Below are 17,036 nucleotides of genomic sequence, written 5' to 3'. Positions count from 1 at the left end.
TGAGCCACAACTTCTGAGCCTGCGCGTCTGGAGCTTGTACTCCACAAAAAGAGAGGCCACGACAGTGAGAGGCCCGCGCACTGTGATGAAGAGTGGCCCCCACTTGCCGCAACTAGAGAAAACCCTCGCACAGAAACGAAGACCCAACACAGCCAAAACTAAAATAAATAAATTAATTAATTAATTAAAAAAAAATTTTTTTTGTTCTACTTCTGTGAAAAATGCCAGTGGTAGTTTGATAGGGATTGCATTGAATGTGTAGACTGTTTTGGGTAGTATAGTCATTTTCACAATGTTGATTCTTCCAATCCAAGAACATGGTATATCTCTCCATCTGTTTCTATCATCTTTAATTTCTTTCATCAGTGTCTTACAGTTTTCTGCATACAGGTCTTTTGTCTCCTTAGGTAGGTTTATTCCTAGATATTTTATTCTTTTTGTTGCAGTGGTAAATGGGAGCGTTTCCTTAATTTCTCTTTCAGATATTTCGTCGTCAGTGTATAGGAATGCAGGAGATTTCTGTGCATTAATTTTGTATCCTGCTATTTTACCAAATTCATTGATTAGCTCTAGTAGTTTTCTGGTAGCATCTTTAGGATTCTCTATGTATAGTATCATGTCATCTGCAAACAGTGACAGTTTTACTTCTTTTCCGATTTGGATTCCTTTTATTTCTTTTCTTCTCTGATTGCCTTGGCTAAAACTTCCAAAACTATGTTGAATAATAGTGGTGAGAGTGGGCAACCTTGTCTTGTTCCTGATCTTAGAGGAAATGGTTTCAGTTTTTCACCATTGAGAACGATGTTGGCTGTGGGTTTGTCATATATGACCTTTATTATGTTGAGGTAGGTTCCCTCTATGCCTACTTTCTGGAGAGTTTTTATCATAACTGGTTGTTGAATTTTACCAAAGTTTTTTCTGCACCTGTTAAGATTATCATATGGTTTTTTTCCTTCAATTCGTTAATATGGTGTATCACATTGATTTGTGTATACTGAAGAATCATTTCATTCCTGGGATAAACCCCATTTGATCATGGTGTATGACCCTTTTAATATGCTGTTGGATTCTGTTTGCTAGTATTTTGTTGAGGATTTTTGCATCTGTGTTCATCAGTGATATTGGCCTATGGTTTTCTTTATTTGTGACATCTTTGGTTTTGGTATCAGGGTGATTGTGGCCTCGTAGATTGAGTTTGGGAGTGTTTCTCCCTCTGCTATATTTTGGAAGAGTTTGAGAAGGATAGGTGTTAGCTCTTCTATAAATGTTTGCCTGTAAAGCCATCTGGTCCTGGGCTTTTGTTTCTTGGAAGATTTTTAATCACAGTTTCAATTTCAGTGCCTGTGATTGGTCTGTTTAAATTTTCTATTCATTCCTTGTTCAGTCTCGGAAGGTTGTGCTTTTCTAAGAATTTGTCCATTTCTTCAAGGTTGTCCATTTTATTGGCATAGAGTTTCTGTTGATTTGAGTCTTCTCCCTTTTTCTCATGATGAGTCTGGCTAATGGTTTATCAATTTTGTTTATCTTCTCAAAGAACCAGCTTTTAGTTTTATTGGTCTTTGCTATTGTTTTCTTTGTTTCTTTTTCATTTATTTCTGGTCTGATCTTTATGATTTCTTTCCTTCTGCTAACTTTGGCATTTTTTTTGTTCTTTTTTCTCTAACCGCTTTAGGTATAAGGTTAGGTTATTTATTTCAGATATTTCTTGTTTCTTGAGATAGGATTGTATTGCTATAAACTTCCCTCTTAAAACTGCTTTTGCTGCATCCCATAGGTTTCGTGTCATCGTGTTTTCACTGTCATTTATTTCTAGGTATTTTTTGATTTCCTTGTTGATTTCTTAAGTGATTGCTTGGTTATTTAGTAGCATATTGTTTAGCCTCCATGGGTTTGTATTTTTTATAGATTTTTTCTTGTAATTGATATCTAGTCTCATAGCGTTGTGGTCAGAAAAGATACTTGACACGATTTCAACTTTCTTAAATTTACCAAGGCTTGATTTGTGACCCAAGATGTGATCTATCCTGGAGAATGTTCCATGAGCACTTGAGAAGGAAGTGTATTCTGTTGTTTTTGGATGGAATGTCCTATAAATATCAGTTAAGTCCATCTGGTCTAGTGTGTCATTTAAAGCTTGTGTTTCCTTATTTATTTTCATTTTGGATGATCTGTCCATTGGTGAAAGTGGGGTTGAAAGTCCCCTACTATGATTGTGTTACTATCAGTTTCCCTTTTTATGGCTCTTAGCATTTGCCTTATGTATTGAGGTGCTCCTGTGTTGGGTGCATAAATATTTACAATTGTTATATCTTCTTCTTGGATTGATCCCTTGATCATGATGTAGTGTCCTTCTTTGTCTCTTGTAATAGTCTTTATTTTAAAGTCTATTTTGTCTGATATGATTATTGCTACTCCAGCTTTCTTTTGATTTCCATTTGCATGGAATATCTTTTTCCATCCCCTCACTTTCAGTCTGTATGTGTCCCTAGGTCTGAAGTGGGTCTCTTGTAGACAGTATATATACGGGTCTTGTTTTTGTATCCATTCAGCCAGTCTTTGTCTTTCAGTTGGAACATTTAATCCATTTACATTTAAGGTAATTATCGATATGTATGTTCCTATGGCCATTTTCTTAATTGTTTTGGGTTTGGTTTTGTAGGTCTTTTCCTTCTCTTGTGTTTCCTGCCTAGAGAAGTTCCTTTTGCATTTGTTGTAAAGCTGGTTTGGTGGTGCTGATTTCTCTTAACTTTTGCTTGTCTGTAAAGGTTTTAATTTCTCTGTGAAATTTGACTGAGATCCTTCCTGGGTAGAGTAATCTTCATTGTAGGTTTTTCCCCTTCATCACTTTAAATATGTCCTGCCACTCCCTTCTGGCTTGCAGAGTTTCTGCTCAAAGATCAGCTGTTAACCTTATGGGGATTCCCTTGTATGTTATTTCTTGCTTTTCCCTTGTTGCTTTTAGTATTTTTTCTTTGTATTTAATTTTTGATAGTTTGATTAGTATGTGTCTTGGCATATTTCTCCTTGGATTTATCCTGTATGGGACTCTCTGTGCTTCCTGGACTTGATTGATTTTTTCCTTTCCCATGTTAGGGAAGTTTGCAACTATAATCTCTTCAAATATATTCTCAGACCCTTTCTTTTTCTCTTCTTCTTCTGGGACCCCTATAATTCGAATCTTGATGCATTTAATGTTGTCCCAGAGGTCTCTTAGGCTGTCCTCAATTCTTTTCATTCTTTTTCTTTATTCTGCTCTGTGGCAGTTATTTCCACTATTTTACCTTCCAGGTCACTTATCCATTCTTCTACCTCAGTTATTCTGCTATTGATTCCTTCTAGAGAATTTTAAATTTCATTTATCGTGTTGCTCATCATTGTTTGTTTGCTTTTTGGTCCTTCTAGGTCCTTGTTAAACGTTTCTTGTGTTTTTTCCATTCTATTTCCAAGATTTTGGATCATCTTTACTATCATTACTCTGAATTCTTTTTCAGGTAGACTGCCTATTTCCTCTTCATTTGTTTGGTCTAGTGGGTTTTTACCTTGCTCCTTCATCTGCTGTGTATTTCTCTGTCTTCTCATTTCGTTTAACTTACTGTGTTTGGGGTCTCCTTTTCGCAGGCTGCAGGTTTGTAGTTCCCATTGTTTTTGGTGTCTGCCCACAGTGGGTGTGGTTGGTTCAGTGGCTTGTGTAAGCTTCCTGGTAGAGGGGACTTGTGCCTGTGTTCTGGTGGGTGGGGCTGGATCTTGTCCTTCTGGTCAGCAGGGCCATGTCCGGTGGTGCATTTTGGAGTGTCTGTGAACTTAGTATCACTTTAGGCAGCCTCTCTGCTAATGGGTGGGGTTGTGTTCCTGTCTTGCTAGTTGTTTGGCATGGGGTGTCTAGCACTGGAGCTTGCAGGCTGTTGGGTGGAGCTGGGTCTTAATGTTGAGACGGAGATCTCTGGGAGAGCTCTCGCCGATTGATATTACATGGGGCTGGGAGGTCTCTGGTGGTCCAATGTCCTGGACTTGACTCTCCCACCTCGGAGGCTCAGGCCTGACAGCCGGCCAGAGCACCAAGACCCTGCCAGCCACATGGCTCGGAAGAAAAGGAAGAAAAATAGGAAAAAAAAAAAAAAACAACTAACAGATAGAACCCCAAACCAAATGGTAAAAGCAAAACTAAACAGACAAAAATCACACAAATAAACATAAACACATACTCATAAAAAGAAAACAAACAAATAAACAAAAAAACCCCAAACAGTCAGAATCCTAGGACAAATGGTAAAAGCAAACCTAAACAGACAATATCACACAAAGAAACATACACATACACACTATAGACCAGGACTTCAGAATATCTGGTCCTTTTTCAAACTTCTCTCTGTTCCTCTGTGAAAGGACTTCATGGTCAATTTGCTTAGACTTGATTCTCAGCCTGCAACTTTGGAATCATGTGGGAAGCTTGAACCAATGCCAGGCCTCACTCGGGAGGAATTAAATCAGAAAATATGAGGTGAGGCCCAGCATGAAACTTCTTTAAAGCTTCCTGCTGGACTCCACCAGTCTACGGAGGCCAGCTTATACTTTAATAGAGGGAGGTAGACAATTAATATATGTCAGGTGATGATAAATATAATAGAGAACAATAAAGCAAGGTAAGGGGAAAGTAGGAAAACTTTGGGCCCTGCCACCTCCTTTGGTTTCTTCTGCAGTCCCTAAGCAAGTCCATCTGGGTACATATCTAATAAGGTCTGCTGAATAAAGGAGTGCTTCTCCTGAATTTGGAACCAGAAGATCAGGTCTTTTGAGTTCATAAAAAAGAGCTGGACTCTCTTACTTTAAGGCTTTGAGTAGTATTAACTTACTTAGAAATTTTAATTTGTTCAGATGGGATAAAGTCAATGTTTTTGAAGGAAAAAATTTTTGTTATGCATTCTAATCTCTATAACTGTTTACATTACTTTTATTCGTCTTTGTTTACATTACTTTTATTAGTCTTTATTAGAATTACATATAATTCTATACATTAATATATAGAATTATATATTAATCACATAGCACTAGTGTAATCTTCATAAAAGTGATGTTAAAATGGCTAGTGTGACCTTAATGTAGTTTCTAAAGTACAGTCAATACTTGTCGTATCTTGTTTGTTTGGTTTTCTTGTAGGAAGATTTGGAGACTGGAGTTCACCTTGACCCTGCTGTCAAAGAGGTTCAATATAATCCTACCTATGAGACCATGTTTGCTCCTGAGGTAAGAAAACGTATTATAGTTAAGAGTGTCTTTTGCTATATAGTATTTAAATTATACATACGTGATAAACAGTTGGTGAATTTTTCAGTGTTTTCTCATGAAAGTATACTATTTAAACTGTTAGAAAATATATCCTGTTATATGTTAGTTATATCTCAATTTAAAAAAGAAAGGAAAATATATCCTTCTATTCTCCAGAAGTTAAATAGTACGCTTTTGTAAGAATAATATCTAATTCTTAGATGCAAACTTAGTTAACATCTTCCTGTCAGTTTTGATAAGGGAGTATTACAAGTTAAACATGAGGGAAGAAATTTTGGTTGATTAGCATCATTAATGCATAGTATATTATGAAACATCTAGTGACAAATGCTGCTGTGTTCAGCACTAAAAAGAGGTACCATACTGACGTGGTCACTGCTCAAAAATAGTCACATGGTTTATTGCTTGCTCTGAGTCAGACATCTTATGGATTCTTTTTTCTGATGATGATAAATGGTGATGGAAGCATTAAAAAAGCTGAAGAAGAAGAAAAAAAAAGCAGAAATAGTGAAAATTGTCCATTTAGGAAAGTCTTTGTAGAAAAGATTAGATTTCTAGGTATTTAGCCTTTAAAAAGGAGAAAAGAATGCTTGATTGACAAGATACAGATATCAGAAAAAGGTCATTATAAGAAATAATAATATGGTTTCAGTAGCAGGATTTTTAAGGGCACTTTTAAAGATAGAGATGAGGAGCTATATCTTATTGCACCCTGGTGGAGAAAGAAGTACTTTTTAATATTTTTCATTTTTTAGCATATAGTCATTGTCTTTTTTTTTGATAAAGCTATTTCATGTAATTTTTGCCTGCTTAGGTTTCCATAGTCACTTAAAATATGGCAATGGAAATGTATAGCACAGCCAAGGATGTCAGTGCTAGTGCTCTAGCTGTTCTCCTAAGTGTACAATAAGCAAAAAACTCATTCTCATGCTCTGAGACTGGTACATTTTTTATTTTATTCCATTATTTCCTAAATCCTTATAACCTGTTGAATTATAGGCTATTTTATATCCCTTGGCACCATTTTATCACTGGTGCGCTGCATGATTTTTTTTTAATGTAAAGTACTTCAGTTTAAGCCACTAACTTTAGAAAATGAGAAAATTTGGAAGTGGCATGGTGTATGACATTCCTTTGTCAGTATATTTTCTATGAAGCCTGTTTTTCTTAAATTTTTAGGTCCTATGCATAACTAATGTATTGCTGTATGATTAGTTTTCAAAACTTTCAAGAAAAATTCAAAAGGTCAAAAAATTTTTGGTGCTATTGATGAGGCAGTAGGTTTATCATTCTCTTTTGGGGATTATCAGTCCTTTAATTTTCTGTTCTTTTTTTTCCCGTGTTAGGGAACCTCACATTAAGTATATCAACTAGTTTATGTTAGGAACATTTCAGTGCTTATTGTCAACAATTTAAGGAAAGCGTGATGAGACTGAAAAGTGAAGAAAAATTACAATTTTTCAAAGGAATTGTCTGTGACATAATAAATTATCAACTTTGAACTTTATGACTAGGGTACGTATAACTTGGCAAAGTCTGGAAGGGTATTACCAGGAACTTTGCTAGATGAAATTCAAGTTCTCATATTTTGAGAATCCATCATTAGAGACAAGATTTAATCCTTCTTCTCAAACTAGTGTTTACCAGAGAGGACATGCTAAGTGTTTTTTAAAAAAAAAGATGGAGACCAGACTGTTTCTTATAGTGCCTCTAAAGCACCAGTCAAGTTTAAGGAGAGATTGCATCTTGTTATAAAGATAAAAGTTCCATGAAAGTATTTGTAACTGGCAAATGTTTTTTTTTTTTTAAGAGATGACTCCCCTGTTCTTTACTATTATTTATTTATTTATTTATTTATTTATTTAAATTTATTTATTTATTTATTTTTGGCTGTGTTGGGTCTTCGTTTCTGTGCGAGGGCTTTCTCTAGTTGCGGCGAGCGGGGGTCACTCTTCATCGCGGTGCGCAGGCCTCTCACTATCGCGGTCTCTCTTGTTGCGGAGCACAGGCTCCAGACGCGCAGGCTCCGTAGTTGTGGCTCACGGGCCTAGTGGCTCTGCGGCATGTGGGATCTTCCCAGACCAGGGCTCGAACCCGTGTCCCCCGCATTGGCAGGCAGATTCTCAACCACTGTGCCACCAGGGAAGCCCGGCAAATGTTTTTTGAAATAAGCGATACAATCCAGGTTAAGAACATGAGATGTGGGGCTAAACAGACCACTTATTAGCTCTTATGTGACCTTAGATTATCTTAGTTTTTTCACAGGTAAAATGAAGATAATTTCTACTTTACCAAATTATAAGGATAAATGAGATAATATGCGATGTGCTTAGGAAACTGTCTGGCACAGAATAAGCCTTTAATAAATTATAGCCTTTATTGTTATTTATGTTAATATTATTGGCATTGATGGCTAGATAGGCCTTTATGAGGAAAGATTCCAGACAGAGGGGAACAGCATGAGCCAAATCATAAAATCTAAAGAACAGTAGTGTTTTAGTCATCATCAGTAGGGGAGAACGGGATAAGGCTAGAATAATACTTTGTACAGTCAGTATTGCACAGGCTCTAGGGGCCAAGGTAAAGAGTTTGGTCTTGATTTAACAGATGAATTTTTAGGAAGATTAATTTTAAAGGTTTGCATGATGGAAAAGACCAGGGATGGAAACTAATAAAATAAAACTACCATTTATTACACTATGCCAGGTACCACACTGAGGGATTTGTATACCTTATCTCCTTTAGCCCTCACTACAACCCTATGAAGTAAGTACTTTTATCCCTATTTTATAGTGAGGAATTCAACTGTCAGATTATACTGCCAGCAAGTGCCATATTTGAGGCTTTGAGTCCAGATCATTCTTAACAATCACTCCATAACTATAAGACCATTTAGAAGGTGCAGTTTTGACTTTATAAGTTCAGTAAACTAACAAATTGGCTATTTTATAAATTACTGTTTCCCTCCCAACCAAGGACTTTTCCTAGTTGATCTACCTAGTTATCCAGATAAGCTTTCTCAAATTACAGAAGGAACCTGAAGACATAATAGCCATTGTTTTAGTCCAGTGATTTTCTTCATTTCACTCAATCCTTTTGGTTCCGCCTAGAGAAAAGTCTGTTTGTTAGCTTCTCTAGACTCATATAAAGCCCATAAGCCTCAGAGAGAATTTCAGACTCCTTAAAATAATATTACTTTTAGGAATAGAAAAAATATAAAATTTTAGAGGGGGAAAATGCCAGTTACTGTTTAAAATCTGACCTGTAAGGGCTGCTATAAATATTAATGTTAGAATGGACTTTAGAAGTCATATAGATCAGCTCTTTTATTTTATAGATGAGGAAACTGAGGCGCAAGGTCATAGAACCACTAATAAAATATACTATCATAATAATTAAACTGTGCTTATGTCTTACAAGATTGAGGTATTCTGCCAATAAAATTGAATTGTGGTGATCTTTTTCAAAATTATAGAAAATAATAATTAATCAGTATGCTCTTCTCGCCTTAAAATTTGTTTATAAATGTTTTATACATTGATTACTGCAATGAATATTAATGGAAAACTTAATACAGCAACCTGAGTATATGATTATTTGTTGAATAACATGGGGTTTTTTTCCTATATATGAATTCATGGTTATGATTTCATATAGTCAATTTTTACTTATATGAATTTTATTAATTCCTGTGATGTTATAATATACTGCTAAGGCATCAACCCTCAAGTACTCTGCCTGCTGAAGACGTGAGAACCACTGCCTTATAATACATGGATCTCTTAGATTTATCAACTAATGTCTTAAATTAAAAATGCTTTTCTCCCAAGTTTATAAATAAATCACTACTTCACTGAGATGAAAGATGTAAGGTTACTTACCTCAGAAACATTTTCTTTTTTGGTGCAATGTCTGAATTAATACATAAATATGTATATTTTATATGGGAGATTTACAATTGTAATTGACTGTGGTGTACTTCAATATTATCTTAGCTAAAAACTATTAAATACTCATACCTAATTAACTTGAATATGTATTTTTAAAAATCACTTGAATACAAACTTACGCTTAGACTTAATTACCAAAAGTTGAAAAGAAGCATTTAGAAATCAGTTTTGTGTATTTTTAAATATGCATTGTTTTGTTTTTTTAATGGTTAACCCAGAATTAAGAGTTGCATATTCACACAGACCAGGAACATCTGAGAGAGTAATTGGTAAGAGCTGAGTCCTGCTGAATAACATTCTCTGCCTTCCTCTGTTGACATGTAATATCTTTGAGGTCAGCTCCAATAGCTGCCAGTAACCAGAAAGTTAAGGTGAGCCAGAAGTAGATGAGCCTGCCCCAGGCAGCTTCCTATATCAGTGGAAGATTTTTTTGTTGTCTCAGCTTAAATATGTATAAAATATAAGCACGTTTAAATTTTTAGACAGTGTTAGGAAGAGTACCACAAGATATACTTTGCTGTAATATATGGATCTATATTCTTATAGAAATCAAAGTTCTTAACACTGAGAATTTTTCTTTAAAATATGGAGGCAGTTTGATATGTATGACCTGTAGAAGAATTATTCCCTTTTTGTAAAATCTTAATAAAATTAGAATATGGAAATTGTACGTTCCTTTTTTAAAATGGAAATTATAAGCATAACGATTGGTAATTTATTATATGTGATAGGAGTAACAATATAGGCAATGGGGATTTTTATCATTTTGGAATTTCTTACCCCCAGAAATATCGCATGCTGCTTTGCAGATGTTAACTGACTGTAGCAATTAGATCATCTAGTCAACTTAAGTCATTTTATTATCTTTAATTTTATGGATGTTTTTGTTTTTGTAATAAATTTCATGACTGAATGAAGTTAACTGTAACTTCCAGCATTCAGCAATCTAGATTTTTTTCCCAACATTTCCACCCGTCAGCTCAGGAAGAACTAATATGGGCTATAAAGTCTTGCCCTGTCCTTTATTATAATTTAGAATAAATAGTAATAAAAGCTTTATATATGAATTAGATATCTTAAGATTGAATCATTTTAAACCTAGAAATGGAAGCTGTCAATAGAAAGGAATATTATAGTAATTTATTTTCTTCTAAAGCAGAAAAAATTATAAGGCAAATTAACGTTTAAATTCAGATTTTTATGCATAGCATAATGTTGACATGTAGAGAAGACAACATTCTGGTTAAGGAAAGATCAATAGTTTATATTTATGGCTCTGGAAGTGTATCATGGAAAAGGTGGTTTCAAATGGTAGTGACCTAAGATGTTCTAATGTCAAAATATTTATTATGACAGTCGACCTTCCAGAATTCAAATAAAAATATCCTGTCTAGTTCCACTGTTTCCAAAGTGGGAAGTTCATTTTATTCTTTATTTTTAAAACTGGAAAGAAAAGAGTTGGATCTTCCTGATACCTTTTCTAATAGCATTAGTGACTTTAGGCAGGCAAGGTATGTCATCTTGACCTTTTTCTCCACTTCTAACATGAGAAAGAGAATACCTCTTTAACTTTCCAGAATTTTTGTACAGATCAAATTAAATAACATTTGGAAAGCCATTCTGGAAACTCAAAACATTGTAAACATATAGATAATAATGGCACTATTTTGTGTACGATTTTCATAGTGTGACTTTTCAGAGTGGAGAAGTTTTATTTACATTTGTAATGTCTTTTCCTAGGCACTTTACTTTTATTGTCTATTTCCTATCTTCTACCCCCAGTGAGACTCTGATTAATCTTTCCTTCATTAGTGCTTTCTATATGCCAGGCACTATGGAAAGTATTGAGGGTTCTAAGTCTTCACCTTTGAGGAACTCATAATCTAGTAGCAGAGAAACATGTGTTTTTTTAAATTACATCACGGTACCATTCCAAAAATCCCCCAAATCATCGTTTAGACAAAACTATAGTGTGTTTCAATTATCTAGAGCAACACTGTCAAATAGAACTTCCTGCAATAATGAAAATGTAGTAGCCAGTAATTGTATGTGGCTGTTGAGCTCTTGAAATGTGGCTGGTATGACTGAGGAACTGAATATTTTAATTAATTTAAATTTCAATGGCCACACATAGGCTTGGGTGAGCTGGTTCCTCTCCAGTCCTAGTGGCTGCCAAACAGTGCTAACCCCCATTGTCCAGTTGTACTAAACCATGTGAGGTGAGCATGTTCCCAAATAGGTTAACGGGCCCCTGATGATTTAGAGTTAAAAATACATTGTGCAATAATTCTACTCATTCTAGCTTTATACACTGAGAATTTGGTGGTTTTTGTTTGTTTTTTTCTTATAACATTGTAGTTTGGACCAGAAAATCCCTTCAGAACACAGCAAATGGCTGCCCCTAGAAATATGCTTTCTGGATATGCTGAACCAGCCCATATCAATGATTTTATGTTTGAACAGCAAAGAAGAACTTTTGCCACATACGGTAAGGTGATACGTGAGTTTCAAGTTAAACCTTATTAGAAGTGGGGTGTGTGTGTGTGTGTGTGTGCACGCAATAATCGATTTTATCTTCTGGCTTTTTAAATTTATTAACCTGGATTCCTTAAAAGGGTAGTATGTTTTCTTATACACATCTATAAATATTTATACAAATGGGAAGGTGCACTAATATTTTTAGCTGTCATTCTAAATCTGCTCTGATTTCTGAGTACTAGAAATATTCTGTGGTCTTAAAAACAGAACGTTCTCTGTTGTACTTTTTAATGAACGCTTGTTATTGAATGACTGTTGCATGTAGACTGCTGTTGAAATTGGTAAATAACAGGATAGTGTTAAGAGGTATATTTTTATCTTCCTATGCACTAGTTGACTTTACTTTCTTTCTCAGATTTTATCTCTGAAAAGTTTTCTGTTGATTACTGAGGGATATCAGGAAATGGAATGGCCACAAATTCATTGTGTAAAATATTTATATCCTATCAGTGGTGGGATTTGAGAAAGTTAATGTGCATACAAGGCTGGGAATCACCTCTACAAGAAGATGGTCTTTATAATAATGTCCTTGCTGATGGTTCCACAGATCATAGGTCTGGTCACTTATATCAGCTTTGTCCATATTTGGTAGTGCCTTTTCTTTCTCTTCCCATAATCTACATTTGTAGGTTGACAGACATACTGATCACCTTCTGCTTTGAAGAGCTTTTTGGTAGGGTGGGTGAGCAAAGTAACTGAGAATGTTTTTATGCCTGTTGTAGTGATCTTTATGAATTAATTACTTATGCTGATGTTCTCTTCCCCAAAGAGTAACTGAAAAAGAAAACTCTGAACTTTTTTAACAAGAGATTTAATAATCACATTTTTAGACATCAGCAACATTGTCTCTCTTATTTTCATTTAGTTTTCTTTGCAGTTAAAATTCTAATACCTCCTCCTTTTATTTCTTATAGAATTTTTTTAAAGTTCTAAACAGATTTTTCTGTCCTATCTACCATTAACTTCCATTATTATAAGACAGCACCCAAAAAAAAGTTGAGGAAGCAGTATCATGTGAAATGTTATGTATTCGGTGATGCTTTTTAATAGCAATTGTTTTCACTAAAAAATAACATAAATTTTAAACATTTAGGAAAGAGAAGAAAAAGGTTACCTATAATCCCACTATACTAAAATATCTACTTTTAGTAGATATTTTATTCCTCCAAGTCTTTTTTATTATACATATTTGTATTACAGAGCTATAATCCTTCTAAACTGAAAATTTTGCAACTTTTTAATTCAATATTCTACCATAAGCATTTTTCAATGTTACTTTATAATCTCAAAGCTTATTATTTTTAAGTGCTATGTAATATCCACTGATGGGTTTATATTACAATTTACATAATTATTCTAATGTTAGAAAATTACTTTTTTCTAGTTTTTAGTGAGCGATGCAAACTGATTCATCGTGAATTAGTTTAGAGGTTTAGTACAGATAGTCTTAGTTATTTATCCACAATATGTTCTTGGAAACTGGTTGTAAAATGACTGACATATACTAAATTATATTTCACCGTGGCAAGGTTATAATTGACTTAACAGGTGCCAAAAGTCATAGCAAAGACTTTATACCTCTGAAATCTCCTAAGAGTTCAGTGACACTTACAGTCCAATAAAATGGTTATAAATGCATTGTACCCATTGCTTGTATAAGGGATCCCATGTAAATCTAAAGTATATGTGCATTACGTAAAAATCAATTCTATTGCATCATGAATTTATTATATCCTAGCCTATAATAAAACAGACTTTTAAAGACTCTGCATGGGTTTTTTTAGACTTTAGAAGGAAGGGCCTTAAGCAATAATTTGGGTAGCTTAAATCTTTAAAACAAAATAAAACAGGTGAAAAAAAATTCAAATTAAGTTCATACAGATACCTACTTTTCTTGAACTATCCTATAGCATTGAAAGCTATTCAGTTGGCTTTAGACCCAGGTTCAGAAACGGCTTATTAGAAAAAAAATAGCTGGTATTTTTTGCCTCTTCCATTAAGAGGGGGTGGACTAGGACAGAGACTGAACTATTTAGTGAGTTAAAGACATAAAAAAGGAATGTGGGGTATACTGTGTTAGGTGGCCTGGAATAAAAGGAGTAGCCACTTGCAAATTAAGTAATGTATGTTTTGTCTCCCTTATGAGAATCTTAGAACTGAGAACCATTTATCTGAACTTAAATTAATAAACAAGTTAACCAACCTCAGGTTTAGCAGTCTTTTTTTCTTTACCCCCAAGTACTAAGCACGTATAGCTTCTGTTAATTTAAAAGTCTGATTTTCTCATAGAAAGTTCTTGTCTAGCTTCTGATAGTAATTCCTATCTGAGTTTTTCCTCTCACTCTTACACATGGAATGTAAAGCTATGAGACCTTTCTGTTACCTTCTCTGATTTGCAAAGTACCAGCGAGCAAACCTTCCTTATATCTTGTATAAGACACGGGACATGTCTCTCTTACCTACGAGACATGAAGGAGATGGCACAGGAATTCAGCTTTTTTTAAATTAATTAATTTATTTTATTTATTTATTATTTTTGACTGTGTTGGGTCTTCGTTGCCGCACACGGGCTTTCTCTAGTTGCGGCGAGCGGGGGCTTCTCATTGTGGTGGCTTCTCTTGTTGCGGAGAACGGGCTCTAGGGACGTGGGCTTCAGTAGTTGTGGCATACGGGCTCAGTAGTTGTGGCTCACGGGCTCTAGAGTGCAGGTTCAGTAGTTGTAGTGCACGGGCTTAGTTGCTCCACGGCATGTGGGATCTTCCTGGATCAGGGATCGAACCCATGTCCCCTGCATTGGCAGGCGGGTTCTTAACCACTGTACCACCAGGGAAGTCCAGGAATTCATCTTTACCTAAGTCTCATATTTATCACTCTATAACTCTGCTGGGATATAGAACAAACATTGATCCTACTTTTCTAACCATTTTTAAATGGTTATAGCAGTATTATAATCTAAGTGTATTATTTTACTTAGTTTATCACAGCCACCTCTATTCCTTAATCTGTGAAGATAGTCTCCTTTACTGTATCATCCCATTTACTTATGCTACAGTTTTGCTTTTAGCTCCCATTTATCATGTTTGTCCTGAGTTCTTAGTCTCTCAATGGTTTGTGTGAATTCTTTTGTCCTGTTCTCCTCCCTTTTTGTCTTGGGTTTCTGGCCTGTTCCCTTACTGGTCTTACTTGGGGCTTCTCAGTGAGGTTTCTCCCCTTTGTCCTCCTTTCGCTCATGATTTTCTCTACACCAGTCTATGAAAGTGGAAAAGTTTAAATAGACACGTTTAAGCTGATTCACTTCATTGTACAGCAGAAACTAACACAACATTGTAAAGCAAGTATACTCCAATAAAAAAAATTTTTTAAATTAATAAACACCTTTAGTTTCACCACACTCATTATTAACTGAGTTTTAACTTCAATATTAACTCTTTATTAAACCCTTTTATTAACATTTTTAAATGATTTTTTAAAATACCCTGCTGAATGAAGATGTCATAATTTATGTAAAAATTCTTGTATCATTTAGATTGCAAGTTCTAGTTTTCATTATTTAAAATGTGGTGATGTATATTTTAAGCTGCAGTAAAATGCTTTTTAAAACGTGGTAGTGAATTTGTCTGTGCATAAAACTTTATGGGTTTTTTTTCGTTATTAAGATGAATCTCCAGAAGTGGATCTAAGAATGTAAATGTTTTTAAAACTTTTGTTATATATTGTCAAATTGTTTTCCAAAAGAATTCTCCCAACTTTTACTGCCACCACCATGTATAAAAATCCTACTTCTCCTTACTCAAGATCCATATGATTGTTTTTCCTTTGTTTATTTGATAGTCAAAATATTGTATTTCTTTATTTTAACTTTATCCTTTTGGATTACTAGTGAGGTTTGAAGGTTTTTTCATATATTTGTAATCATTCTTTTGCAAATTGTTTACAGTCTCTTCTCATTTACCTATTGAGACATTAATATTACTAATCTTAAGAATCTAACGATAAAACTAATATTATTAGAGCCATTTCAAGTAAAACTACAAAGAAAGAAAGCTAACATTGGGACTTCCCTCGTGGTCCAGTGGTAAAGAATCTGCCTTCCAATGCAGGGGACACAGGTTCAATCCCTGGTCAGGGAACTGAGATCCCACATGCCGCAGGGCAACTAAGCCCATGCGCTACTACTACTGAGCTCGCACACCTCAACAAGAGACCCCGCATGCCACAACTACAGAGCCCACGTGCCCTGCAGCCCACACGCCACAACTAGAAAGAAGCCTGCGCACCACTATGAAGAGCCAGCACGCTGCAATGAAAGATCCTGTGTACTGCAACTAAGACCCGACGCAGCCAAAAAAATAAAGAAAATAAATTTAAAAATTAAAAAAAAGAAGTAAACAGTAATTCTGTTAAAAAGATAAAATGGAAAATAAGCTTCAGAAAAATAGATAAGAATATTTCAGATCTTAAATATAGATATATTCACTTATTTGAGACATAGGTTGGTAGAAAACTAATTGGACTAAAATTCTGTAGTGTTAGAGTTATATCTTGTTCTGTTGCTGGCTAACTTCTAGTAAGACATTTATCAATAGATAAATATTTAACAACCCTTATTAGTAAAGGGAAAATACTATTATCCCCTAATTACCTGGGTGAGAGGCAGTAGTGGTAATGGTGATAGTGGCAGTAAAGATTTTACCGCAGAGGGTGTGGAGAAGGAGGAGAACATAAGTTCCTTTCGCCAGAAGAAGAGGAAATTCCAGGCCAGATGAGCTGGCAGTTGGTGCTTACACAGAGACCATAAGAAGAACCAGAGATCTCCCTTCCCTCTCTGCCTCCTACATCATCTCCCTAAACACATAATGCAATGCCATTTGTGTAGACATATATCTCCTTCAAGGCAGAATTACATTTTAGATAAATTTTTATGGTTGAGATGGGGATTTTTAACTTAGGGTATGTTGGTTTAAATTTTACATGAGCCTTATGAACTCTCATTTTAGAAAAATAATTTATAGAACACTAAACACTATTCTCTGTGTCAAAGAGATGAAAGATAAAATAACTTATGGGATTTGAACCTGTGACTTCAGAGGTTGCAAAGCTGCTTTCTGCCATCAAGCTCTCTCCTCAGGCCAAGAACATATTTTAATACCAAAAAAAAAAAACTATATGCAAATGAGCTAATACCTAGGTGGTTGGTTCAGTGTTAGCGTATCATGAGGGTGAGTTGAGCACCTACGTGCTTAGCTTGTTTGAAAAGTATGTTTG

General features: G+C 34.9%; 2 protein-coding genes across 7 annotated transcripts in view; one reads left to right on the top strand and one right to left on the bottom strand.

Moving 5' to 3' along the window:
* Nucleotides 1-17,036, bottom strand: part of METTL24 (methyltransferase like 24) — a 174,831-nt gene that overhangs the window by 11,963 nt on the left and 145,832 nt on the right. Inside the window, exon 6 of one of the 4 annotated variants that reach the window (XM_082475392.1) lies at nt 11,755-14,654. The exons of 2 other annotated variants lie outside the window; for them this stretch is intronic. In XM_082475392.1, coding sequence (XP_082331518.1) covers nt 14,619-14,654 — 36 coding nt within the window. In that variant the 3' untranslated portion in view covers nt 11,755-14,618. Of the gene's footprint in view, nt 1-11,754; nt 14,655-14,694; nt 15,021-17,036 lie in introns of those variants that run through there. One more of the 4 variants, XM_082475388.1, reaches the window with a different exon arrangement.
* CDC40 (cell division cycle 40) overlaps nt 1-17,036 on the top strand; it is a 53,422-nt gene that overhangs the window by 12,281 nt on the left and 24,105 nt on the right. For 2 of the 3 annotated variants that reach the window (XM_082475254.1, XM_082475255.1), the window contains exons 2-3: nt 5,155-5,241; nt 11,592-11,721. In XM_082475254.1, coding sequence (XP_082331380.1) covers nt 5,155-5,241; nt 11,592-11,721 — 217 coding nt within the window. Of the gene's footprint in view, nt 1-5,154; nt 5,242-9,451; nt 9,503-11,591; nt 11,722-17,036 lie in introns of those variants that run through there. The other variant, XM_082475256.1, reaches the window with a different exon arrangement.

Source organism: Balaenoptera physalus (genome assembly GCF_965194825.1).
Source record: "Balaenoptera physalus genome assembly, chromosome: 9".
Lineage (NCBI taxonomy): Eukaryota > Metazoa > Chordata > Mammalia > Artiodactyla > Balaenopteridae > Balaenoptera > Balaenoptera physalus.
Note: the sequence above shows the minus strand (reverse complement) of the source record. Positions and strands in the feature narration are given on the sequence as shown.